The sequence below is a fragment of the Leucopleurus acutus genome, assembly GCF_964270905.1.
Source record: "Leucopleurus acutus genome assembly, chromosome: 5".
Taxonomy (NCBI): Eukaryota; Metazoa; Chordata; class Mammalia; order Artiodactyla; family Delphinidae; genus Leucopleurus; species Leucopleurus acutus.
Genome location: NC_139147.1, coordinates 134,055,356 through 134,067,961, shown reverse-complemented (window position 1 = coordinate 134,067,961; position 12,606 = coordinate 134,055,356). Strand labels below are relative to the sequence as shown.

Below are 12,606 nucleotides of genomic sequence, written 5' to 3'. Positions count from 1 at the left end.
CCTACCCTCCACTTTGTTCTGCCATCTGGCAACTACTTTTTATCGTAAAAAATCATAATTTCTTGTCCCCCTCATTTCTACTTCATGAGCAGTTAGTTAGTTCTAAATTGTCAGTAGATAGTAACTCGGGGAAAGCTTTCAGTACTCTGCTCAGAAGAGCAAAATGTGCATCCAGCAGGTGCTTCAGAAATGTGTGCTGGGTGAAGGAGCTCCACCAAGTCTGTATTTTGGCCTGGCCTCTGCCTCTCTCTGGATGATCTGAATCATCTTGGCAGGAAGCAACAATATGCATTTCTGAGATGATTTCTGTTTCCCTGGAGCAGGGGCGGCCACATCCGGAGCCGTGTGCCCCCTCCAGCTCGCCCCTCCCGGGTCTGCGCCAGCATCTGGTGGGAGAGGTCCCCGTCCCGTTGCGGGGGGACCTCCTGGGTTTCCTCAGGAATCCTGAGCTGTTCCTGCAAATTCCCTGAAGGCCTGCCTGACTCATTCTAGGCCTTTGCAAGCGGGCAGTGAGTCAGCGGGTCTTTGCTTCTTTCCCACATGGATGATTCAATACACATCCCACAAATGAGAAAACTGGGGCACAGCCAAGGTTCAAATAAATAGTCGAGGTCTCGTAGTGAAGAGCAAACAGGGGGGCCAAGAAAGTAAAGCTGGCCAGTCGGACCCTAGGATCTATGCTCTTCAGTATCCTGCCTAAAAGCCAGGAAGGGGTCTGGAAAGCCACACTGTGGGGGGAATGGGGAAAGAATTTCATTTGTTACTTCATGTAATTATGTATAGATATATGCAAATACTGTTTTTAAAAACCTGATTTATAAAGGAGATGAAACTAAATATAGCCACACATTGAAGAGGCAAATCACGGAAAGCTAACTCTCCATTTTCTTTAAAAGCTGCAGATTTTCCACCTTAAAAATGAAACAGTTACTAGGCATAGAGTCCAAGTGACTTTGAAATGTTGGATACAAATAATACAGACCAGTGGCCTAAAGAATGTCTTCACACACTGAATATGATTTTGCACGTGCAGTTCATATTTTGGGAGGTCCTCGCTCTGTCCCTGGTGGGCTTTCCAAAGACACCTGTTGAGTGACTGAATAAAGACTAAGCGGGCCAAACCCCACACTGTTCCTGCAACCCGTCTGCAAAGAGAAGGCCCTGCCAGCGGACTGGGAATGAATTCCCAGCATTGTTCCACCCTGCACAGTTGGGCAGCCGGAAGGCTCTTGCCCAGAGCTAGCGTGATTTATTAAGGTGCCTGGAATCCCTGGATGAGACACGCTGTGCACAAGAACCCTATGACTCATCTGTTCCCATCGCTGCCCTCTCTTCAGCACTTTTTTCCAGCCTCTCTCTCCGGCGCACTGCACTCTCTCTTTCCAGTTATTCTGAGTCCTGCCTGACACATTCCAATCACCGACAGAAAGGCATGTGTGAGAAAAGCTTCCCTTCTATTTTTAAAAGCTGCCTCAGGATCCACATTGCTGATGCTGCTGGCGGCTCTGGCACGATCAGTCCTGGGGGATGAATTCTGGCCAACCAGAATGGAAAAGTCCCCATGGCAGCCATTTCTAACACGGCTTTTGCTTTGAGAGTTTGTTTCTTACCCTAGAAAATGTTTGAGGCTTCTGAAATACCTGTATATCCTGGGTGTCACTTGATCAACAGCAAGAACACACACGAAACCTGCTGTTTTGTGGACATGTAAAATATAAACTGACATTTATTTTTGTGCTCTTAAAACAACTGTGTAATGGAAGATCTGCTGGAAGAAGACGTGGCTTGAATAATAGAAATGTGAGTAGAAAATACCAGAAAATGTCTCACGAATTTGTGCTTAAGAGGAAAAGACACTGGCGAAATCTGTCTCCCTGCCTCTTCCCATGGTTCCCAGGATGGGCTCTGGAGCGAAGAAGTGGTCCCGGTGCTGTGAGTTTTGGCCTGTGCCAGTGCAGGAGGAGCCCACCCCACACCCCCTAGTCCTTCTCATACAACCGCCCGTAGAGAGCTGCCGTCACCAGGCCAGAGGACAGTTCGCTCTTCCTCAGGAAATAGTGATCATTCTCCCAGCCCAGCTGGTCAGGGGTTTCCAGGGTCATCCCTGAGGTCAGAAGCATTGGAAAGATATAGGAGGTACTGAAGTTCCCCCACAGGTGAAACTCAAATATCCCCGCAGCCTCTGTAACCTCCTGCCCACAGGTTTCAAAGCCAAGACCGCCACACTTGACCAGGGCACAGACTTGAACGTAGTAAGTGCCGTGCACAGTGTGAAGGCCGTCAAAGACCCCCAGGGCATACAGCTCCTTGGACAGAGTGGGCCTCTGGTAAAGCAAATGACAGCAAAGGCTATTTGCACAGACTTGGAGGTAGCCTTCCTTGCCCCACACGGGAACCAGGGTGAAATTGTCGTACATCATCTCAGAGTGAAACGTGGGAGGGGCATCTGTGTTCCATTTGGGGACTCCATCACAGTGGACATCCTGAGCATCCTTCTCAGAGTACGGATCCCCTGCCAGGATTTTTAAAAACTTACTGTGGGATGGGTCCATTTTCCCTGTGGCATTCCCTGTGCCAATGAGACCCTGTGGATTTTTGGCTACCTGGGCAATTATAAGGTGACCTTCGGGGCTTTCCATGTCATGGTGCCAAAAGGACTTCAGAGGGGCGTGTATGCCACTTCCCGTCATCCCCAGAGATGGATGGTGGATGTTCGCAGCCAGAAAGTTGACGCCGAAGGCGATGGCGAAACCCCTCTGAATCTGAATGGCTGCCAAGAGGGGGAGCTGGTTCATCCAGGCGGTCGGATACACGACATGCTTCACCTCCGAGTCTCTGAGGAGCCTGACAGCAGGGTCGAAGAACAATATGTCAAAGCAAGTGAAGATGCCAAACTTGCCAGCAAAGGGGGTATCAAAGGTGATGCGATCCACTTCCAGGGGGGTATTGAATGCTGCTTCAAAGTAGAGGTTTTGTTTGCGGTAGCTGTCAACCAGGGTTCCATTACTGCTGAACACCACGTTCGTGTTATACTGGTATCTGCCATCGTTTGGGCACCCTGGGTCACTGCTATGACAAGGCTGCTTTGTCCCAAGATTGGCCACCAGGAACATCTCTCCCTTGACAGCCATACAACTCAGGCGCTGGAGGACCTAGAGGGAAAAAATAAAAGTGTAAATAAAGGAAATTTTTAAACCCTGCCTTTTTCTTACAATTTTAAAATAGTACCTGTATTGTATTGATAATATATAAATAGCTATCATAAATCAATAAGAAAAAAGTAACCACTACTGAAAGCGTGCAAAGGATATGAACAGGTGGTTCACAGATGAACAAATACAAATGGCCAACAAACATTGACAAGATGCTTAGTCTCATTAGTAGTAAGGAGATACAAATTAAAATGATAATGAGATATCATTTTTCACCTCTATAAGATTGGCAAAAATTAAAAAGACTATTCTATCTTGCATTGACCAAAGGATGGGCAAACAGGCACTCATGCACTATTACTGGGGATGCAAAGTGCAATCAAAATCTTTTAAAGGGAAAACTTGGGGCTCTTTAAAAAATAATTTTTAAAAGTGCTTATCTTGGGGGGCTCCAATCAATATGGTGGAGCAGAAGGACATGGAGCTTACCTCCTCCCACAAATACATCAAAAATACATCTACATCTGGAACAATTCTCACAAAATACCTACTGAACCCTGGCAGAATATCTCCAACACCCAAAATCGCAAGAAGGATCTCCACACAACTGGGTAGAGCGGAAAAAAAAAAAAAGGGAATTGGGACAGGACTTGTGCCCCCGGGAGGTAGTTGTGAAAGAGAAAAGGTTCCCACACTCTGGGAAGCCCCTTCACTGGAGAGGAGAATCAGCCAGGCCACTGCCCTGCACTCCTCAGCCTGAGACGTGCATCCACTGGTATGTGCTGGGGCTGGGTGCTGAAACTCAGGCTTCAGAGGACAGACCTGGGGAGAGCACTGCGGTTGGCTGCAGAGACAGCCTGAAGGGGCTGGAGTGTGGTACGGGCTGCAACCAGCGGTATACATGGAGGAAGCCCGGGCCCTCCATAGAAGCAAAGGGCCTTTGTTAAGGAGCGCGGAAGGGAGGGGCGAGCCTGCCACAGTAGCCTCACTTTCGGCATGCTCATGGCAGGTGTGCGCCGCCACTGAAACCCCATTGTCAACACGCATGTCAGCAAAGCGAGGGATGGGGCCCACCACAGCAGCCTCTTTCTCCATGCGCTCCTCTATGAGCTCTGGGAGCGCACTAGTGGGTTGCCCACATGCAGAGGTAGGGCTGAAATCTGAGCCCTCTCCCTGTGGCTGTGCAGATTTACCCTACTGGGGCCTGCTATGTAAACTCAGTGCCTGAGGAACACCCAAGTGGACAATGGGTGTTCCCATGGCTGGGACAGGACTGGCCTTAGCACCTGTGGGCTTTGTGGGTGCATGTACATAGAGGCTGGGCCAGGGTCTGGGCTGCTTCCATAGTTCCCACAGCAGGTCCAGGTGTGTGACTACTGCAGTCTTGGTACCTGACTTCAATGGATTTGCACTGGTAGCCTTGTGAAAACAATGCCTGAGGGACATCAGGGCTGACTGCCAGCATTCCCAAGGTTGAGATGGGGCTGAAGGCAGTGCCAACAACAGTGTACTTTGTAAGCATACAATAGGTGACACCACAGAGCACCCTTACGGGTGAACAGCTCTGGCAGAGGAATATTCAGTGGGTCCTCTCCCAGTGGGAGCGCTCCAATCCTGCCTACTTCATACCCCAGCTCAGAAATGGATCCTAGGGGCTTCTACTCCAACAACTAGGGAGAAGACCCTGCTCAATACCCAGTGCAGGCTCTGGTCACCACAACACCACCACACCTCCTATCAAGGGCATAACGGCCAGCACACACTGAGGAAAAGAGGTCGCAGGCATTCATAGTGAAAACAGCCCTCGTACCAAAAAATATTAAACCCACACAGGCTACACAGGGACACTCCCACATAAAAATAGCCTTCCAGGACCACAGTAGATAATTGTTTCTCCCAAACTCACAGAGTAAGAGAAACATAAGTAAAATAAAGAAGCAGAGGAGCCACTCCCAATTAAAAGATCAAGAGAATTCCCCTGAAAGAACAAACAATGAAACAGATCTCTTTAACAAGTTCAAACAAAGGAGATAATGAAAATACTAAAGGAATTAAGAAGGACTATTGATAGAAATGCAGATTACTGTAAAAAGGAACTAGAAACAATAAAGAGGAGCTAAGAAAAATTAGAAAACTCATTTGCCCAGACAAAAGATGAGCTAAAGGCAATGAACAGCAGATTGAATAATGCAGAAGAACAAATAAATGATCCAGAAGGTAGAATAATGGAAATCACCCAATCAGAACAGTAGACAGAAAGCCAGATTAGAAAAAATGAAAGCAATATAAAAGACCTATGGGATAATGTAAAACATGCCAATCTATACATAATAGGGAGTCTAGAGGAAAAGAAAGAGAAAAGGGGATCGAAAATGTATTTGAAGAAATTACGGCTGAAAACTTCCCAAACCTAAAGAAAGAAACAGATATCCAGGCACAGGAAGCACAGAGGGTCCCAAACAAGGTGAACCAAAACAGACCTACACCAAGACATACTATAAGTAAAAAAGGCAAAAGTCAAAGATAGACGATTCTAAAGGCAGCAAGAGAAAAACAGAGTTCCTTACAAGGGAACCCCTAAAAGGCTACCAGCTGATTTCTCTACAGAAAAGCTGCAGGCCAGAAGGGAGTGGCAAGCTGCAACCTAGGATACTCTACCTAGCAAGATTATCATTTAGAATAGGAGAGAGAAAGACTTTCCCAGACAAGCAAAAGCTAAAAGAATACAGCAGTAGTAAACCTATCCAAAGGGAAATATTGAAAGGTCTTCTCTAAATAGAAAAGAAGAAGGAATCTATAGGAAAGAGGAAAATCACAATTGGAAAATAAATCACTTAAATAAGCCAGTACACAGATTAAAATAAAAATGATAACCACAATGAACAGCAAACAGATGAATATGAAGGTGTAAAATCATAAAATAATTAAAATCATAAAATGTGAAAGAGGAGAGTATGAAAACGTAGATTATTTTTCTACAACGTGTTTCAGTCTATATGACTACCAGTCTAAAGCAATTAGATATAGGAAGGGGTTAATGTGCTTGAAATACAGGGTAACCACAAATCAAAAACATACAATATATTCGAAAAAACCAAAAAGAAGAGAACATAAGCATAACACACAAAAAAATCATCAAACTGCAAAAGGGAAAAGAAAAAGGAACAAAGAAGAAATTAAAAAATCAAGTAGAAAACAAGTTCTAAAGTGGCAATAAATACATATCTATCAATAATTACCTTAAATGTCAGTGGACTAAATGCTCCAATCAAAAGACACAGGGTGGAAGATTGGGTTAAAAAACAAGAGCCTACAATATGCTGCTTACAAGAGACTCACTTTAGGGCAAAGGACACACAGGTTGAAAGTGAGGGGGTGGAAAAATATTTCATGCAGACAGAAATGACAGGAAAACAAGGGTCACAATACTCATATCAGACAAAACAGATTTTAAAACAAGGGCCATAAAGAAAGATAAAGAAGGACTCTATATAATGACAAAAGGATCAATACAAGAAGATACTACACTCATCAACATATATGCACCCAATACAGGAGCAGCCAAATACATAAAACAAATACAGACATAAAGGGAGAAACTGACAGGAGCACAATAATAGGAGACTTTAACACCCCACTCACATCAATGGACAGATCTTCTAGACAGAAAATCAATATGGCAACAGAGATCCTAAATGATAACAATCGAAAAGTTGGACTTAATTGATATTTTCAGGACATTAAATTTTTAAAAAATGCATTATTTTCAAGTGCACATGGAACACTCTCTAGGATTGACACCATACTAGGGCACAAAATAAGCCTCAGCAAATTTAAGAGGACAGAAATTATTGCAAGCATCTTTTCTGACCACAGTGGCATGAAACTAGAAATCAACCCCAGAAAAAAAAAATGAGAAAAGACAATTACATGGAGACTAAACAACATGCTACTAAAAAGCCAATGGGTCAACAATGAAATCAAAGAAGAAATTAAAAAATACCTTGAGGCAAATGACAATGAAAACACAACCATACAAAATCTATGGGATGGGCTTCCCTGGTGGCGCAGCAGTTGAGAGTCCGCCTGCCGATGCAGGGGACACAGGTTCGTGCCCCAGTCCGGGAAGATCCCACATGCCGTGGAGCGGCTGGGCCCGTAAGCCACGGCTGCTGAGCCTGTGCATCCGGAGCCCGTGCTCCGCAACAGGAGAGGCCACAACAGTGAGAGGCCTGCGTACCGCAAAAAAAAAAAAAAAAAAAAATCTATGGGATAGAGCAAAAGCAGTTCTTAGAGGGAAGTTCATAGTGATACAGGCCTTCCTCAAAAAACAAGAAAAATATCAAACAAACAACCTAACCTACCACCTAAAAGAATTAGGAAAAGAAGGGCAAACAAAACCTAAAGTCAGCAGAAGGAAGGAAATAGTAAAGATCAGAGAGGAAAATGAATAAAATGGAGATTAAAAAACAATAGAAAAAAATCAATAAAACCAAGAGCTGGTTCTTTGAAAGGGTAAACAAAATCAACAAACCTCTGCTCAGGCTCACTAAGAAGAAAAGAGAGGGGACCCAAATAAACAAAATATGAAATGAAAGAGGAGAAATAACAATCAATACTGCTAAAATACAGAAAACCATAAGAGAATACTATGAACAATTATACGCCAACAAATTGGACAACTTAGAAGAAATGGACAAGTTTCTAGAATCATACAGGCCACCAAAACTGAATCAAGAAGAAATAGAAAATTTGAACAGACTGATCACTACAAGTGAAATAGAATGTGTAATTAAAAAAAAAAAAGAAAACTTCCTACAAACAAAAGTCCAGGACCAGATGGCTTCACTGGGGAATTCTGCCAAACATACAAAAATTAACCTATACTGATCCTTCTCAAACTCTTCCAAAAGATTGAAGAGGAGGGGCCACTCACAAAGACATTCTATGAAGCCACCATCACCCTGATACCAAAACCAGACGAAGCCACTACCAAGTAAGAAAATTACAGGCCATTATCTTTGAGGAATATAGATGCAAAAATTCTCAACAAAATATTAGCAAACTGAATCCAACAACACATAAAAAAGATCATGCACCACAACCAAGTTGGCTTCATCCCAGGGTCACAAGGATGGTTCAGTATACACAAATCAATGTGATACATCACATCAACAAAAGACAAAAAACACATGATCATCTCAATAGATGCAGAAAAAGCATTTGATAAAATTCAACATCCATTCATGAAAAAAACTCTCACTAAAGTTGGTATAGAGGGAATATATCTCAACATAATAAAAGCTTTTTATGACAAACCCACAGCCAATATAATACTCAAAGGTGAAAAGCTGAAAGCCTTCCCGCTAAAATCTGGAACAAGACAGGGATGCCCACTCTCACCACCTGTAGTCAACATAGTACTGGAAGTCCTAGCCACAGCAATCAGACAGGAAAAAGAAATAGAAAGTATCCAAATTGGAAGGTAAGAGGTAAAACTGTCATTATGTGCAGATGACATACTATATATATATAGTCTATAGTAACACTAAAGACTCCACACAAAAACTACTAGAACTGATAAATGAATTCAGCCAGGTAGCAGGATACAAGATTAACATACAGAAATCAGTTGCATTTCTGTACACTAAAAATAAATTATCAGAAAGGGAATGTAAAAAAAACAATCCCTTTTAAAAGTGCATCCAAAAAAAAAAAAAAAAACTTAGGAATAAACCTGACCAAGGAGGTGAAAGACTTATATGCTGAGAACTATAAAATATTAATAAAGGAAATTGAAGATGATTTAAAGAAATGGAGGGACTTCCCAGGTGGCGCAGTGGTTAAGAATCCACCTGCCAATGCAGGGGACATGGGTTCGAGCCCTGGTCCGGGAAGATCCCACACGCTGCGGAGCAAACTAAGCCCGTGAGTCATAACTACTGAGCCTGCGCTCTAGAGCCTGCAAGCCACAGCTACTGAGCCCATGAGCTGCAACTACTGAAGCCTGCACGCCTATAGCCCTTGCTCTGCAACAAGAGAAGCCACTACAATGAGAAGCCCGTGCACAACGAAGAGTAGCCCCCGCTCGCCATAACTAGAGAAAGCCCATGTGCAGCAACGAAGACCAAACACAGCCAAAAATAAATAATTTTTAAAAAATAATTTTAAAAAATAAAGAAATGGAAAGATATCCCATGCTCTTGGATTGGAAGAATTAATATTGTTAAAATGGCCATACCACCCAAAGCAATCTACAGATTTAATGCAATCCCTATCAAATTACCCATGACATTTTTTCACAGAACTAGAACAGATAAGCCTAAAATTTATATAGAACCATAAAAGACCCAGAATTGCCAAAGCAATCCTGAGGAAAAAGAACAAAGCTGGAGACATAACCCTCCCAGACTTCAGACAATACTACAAAGCCACAGTAATCAAAACAGTGTGGTCTTGGCACAAAAACAAACATATGGACCAATGGGACAGAACAGGGAGCCCAGTAATAAACCCACACATCTACAGGGAGTTAATCTTCAACAAAGGAGGCAAGAATATACAATGGAGAAAAGACAGTCTCTTCAGCAAGTGGTGTTAGGAAAGCTGGACAGCCACATGTAAATCAATGAAGTTAGAACACATCCTCACACCATACACAAAAATAAACTCAAAATGGCTTAAGGACTTAAATATAAGACATGACACCATAAAACTCCTCAAAGAGAACATAGGCAAAACATTCTCTGATAGAAATTGTACCACTGTTTTCTTAGGTCAATCTCTCAAGGCAACAGAAATAAAAGCAAAAATAAACAAATGGGACCTATTCAAACTTTATAAGCTTTTCTACAGCAAAGGAAACCATAAACAAAACGAGAAGACAACCTACAGACGAGGATAAAATATTTGCAAATGATGCGACTGACAAGGGCTCAATTTCCAACACATACAAACAGCTCACACAACTCAACAACAAAAAAACAATCCAATCGAAAAATGGGCAGAAGACCTAAACAGACATTTCTCCAAAGAAGACATACAGATGGCCAACAGGCACATCAAAAGATGCTCAACATTTCTAGTTATTAGAGAAATGCAAATCAAGACTACAATGAGGTAGCACCTCACAGCGGTCAGAATGGCCATCATTAAAAAGTCTACAAATAACAAATGCGGGAGAGAGTGTGGAGGAAAAGGAACCCTCTTACACTGTTAGTGGGAATGTAAATTGGTGCATCCACTGTGGAAAACAGTGTGGAGGTTCCTCAAAAAACTAAAAACAGAACTACCACATGATCTAGCAACCCCATTCCTGGGAATATAACCAGACAAAACTATAATTCAAAAAGAAACATGCATCCCTGTGTTCACAGCAGACTATTCACAGTAGCCAAGACATGGAAACAATCTAAATGTCCATCGACAGATGAATGGGTAAAGAAAATGTGGTATGTGTGTATAGATATATACACATATACATATATACATACACACAATGGAATACTACTCAACCATAAAAAGAATGAAATAATGCCATTTGCAGCAACATGGATGGACTTAGAGATTATCATATTAAGTGACGTTAAGTCAGAAAGAGAAAGACAAATACCTTTGATATCATTTATATGGGGAATCTAAAATATACACAAATGAACTTATCTATGAAACAGAAAGAGACTCACAGATATAAAGAACAGACTTCTGGTTGCCAGGTGGGGCTGGGGAGGGATGAATTGAGAGTTTGGGATTAGCAGATGCCAACTACTATATATAAAATAGATAAACAAGGTCCTACTATACAGCACAGGGAACCATATTCAATATCCTGTGATAAACCATAATGGAAAAGAATATAAAAAATAGTGAATATATGTAAGTATAACTGAATCACTTTGCTGTACAGCAGAAATTAACACAACATTGTAAATCAACTGTACTTCAGTAAAAATAATAAAATTAAAAAAATAAAGATGTCAGTATCTATGAGATGCATAGAAAAGAATATAGGTGGATGCACTGACGGCAATTTGTCTAGAAAGGGAGGTGGCTGAGGGATGGGGTGTGGTGAAGGTGGGCTTTCATTTTATTAACTTTGATTTGTTGTAGAAGCGTATATTCATGCATTTCTTGTGTGATCAACAAATAGAGAACGATCCGCAGATGAGTAAATGCCTCATAATAGCAGACATTTTTAAGTGAATGACTGGCACAGGGAGCTCAGGTTTGGCTCTCAGGCCCCTAAGGGCTCCTGTCACTCTCATTCAACACGTCCTGGCTCTTGGCCCTTGGCTTGGTTCATCTCCGTAAGCCTCCCACCTCCTGAGGAGGAAGGCTGGTCCCCTTACATACTTCCGTGTCATGGAATCGGTGGGGCTCCAGGCATGGGTTCCACCTGACCAAGTAGGGAGGAGGCAGGAAGTCCAAAAACGGGTAAATGGATGTTCTTGTGAAGTTGAATCCATGGATGCCATCTTCTGGAAACACTATAATCTGTACACCCTGCAAGTCAAAACATCAGAAATAGTCCGTTAACAGATAACGGGAAGCACCCCTTCATTCCTCTGACAGCCGTCCTGCAGCTGCTCTGAACCAGGAACCACAGAGGTCCAGACGTGGTAGCTGGGCTCGGCAGGGATCTGAGCCTTGGGGGAGCCGTCTCACTTGGCCTAACTCTGAGGGAAGAAAGACCAGGTCTTCTAGGGACCAGCACTGTACCGAGGGCTGGCCAGGGAAGAAGGTTACAAGTGAGTTTGGATGGGTTTGGAGTTGGTGGTGGTGCCATGGGAGATGGAGCGGCGACTGTAACAGGCCTGAGTATCAGGCTTAGCAGATATGCTACCTCTAGTCCGGTGGGTGGTTTTCAACCTTCATTGTGCTTCTAAATCAGACAGGGGACTTCTGAAAACACAATCTTTGCTCAGCAGTGATGCTTGGGCCCATCCCTAAAAAGTCTGCTTCAATCAACTGTGGGTGCGGTCCCGGCAACAGGTCCCCACATGATTCTAATGGGCCCCAGTGGGCTGGTGGGTGAAAGTCAAGTGCATTGATTTTAGCATAGGGACCAGGACTTGCTCTAACTTGCATTTCTCCCACCGGGAGTTAGGAGACTCCCGTCAGAGCCCTGACCGCCCTACAGGCCTTCTCCCACACCTGGAGACGCTGGGGGTCCTTGCCTGTGACAGCCCGAGGCTCCCTGTGACAGGAGCAGCAACCTGAGGAAACCCAAACAGGGCAGCCCTCAGCTCCCAGCGCCAGGGCCCCTTCGGCTGCCGCTCTGCACTTGCTCGGCTGAAAATGTTAAGCCTGGAGCAGCATCACCCCACAGTGAAAGGTGGAGGAGGATGGCGGAGCAGGCATGAATAATCTAAAATCACAGGCAATTTGAGTCACTATTTCTGGAATGCACTGCAAACTCCTTATAATTTTTTTCCTGGTTATAAAAAATTTTTCA

At 43.4% G+C, this 12,606-nt stretch overlaps 1 protein-coding gene across 5 annotated transcripts in view; it reads right to left on the bottom strand.

The window, feature by feature from the left end:
* Nucleotides 1-1,695: 1,695 nt before the first annotated feature.
* BTD (biotinidase) overlaps nt 1,696-12,606 on the bottom strand; it is a 56,397-nt gene continuing 45,486 nt past the window's right edge. For all 5 annotated transcript variants that reach the window (XM_082840097.1, XM_082840096.1, XM_082840093.1 and 2 more), the window contains exons 3-4: nt 11,505-11,654; nt 1,696-3,152 (exon numbers count right to left, since the gene is read on the bottom strand). In XM_082840097.1, coding sequence (XP_082696223.1) covers nt 1,980-3,152; nt 11,505-11,654 — 1,323 coding nt within the window. In that variant the 3' untranslated portion in view covers nt 1,696-1,979. The remainder of the gene's footprint in view (nt 3,153-11,504; nt 11,655-12,606) is intronic.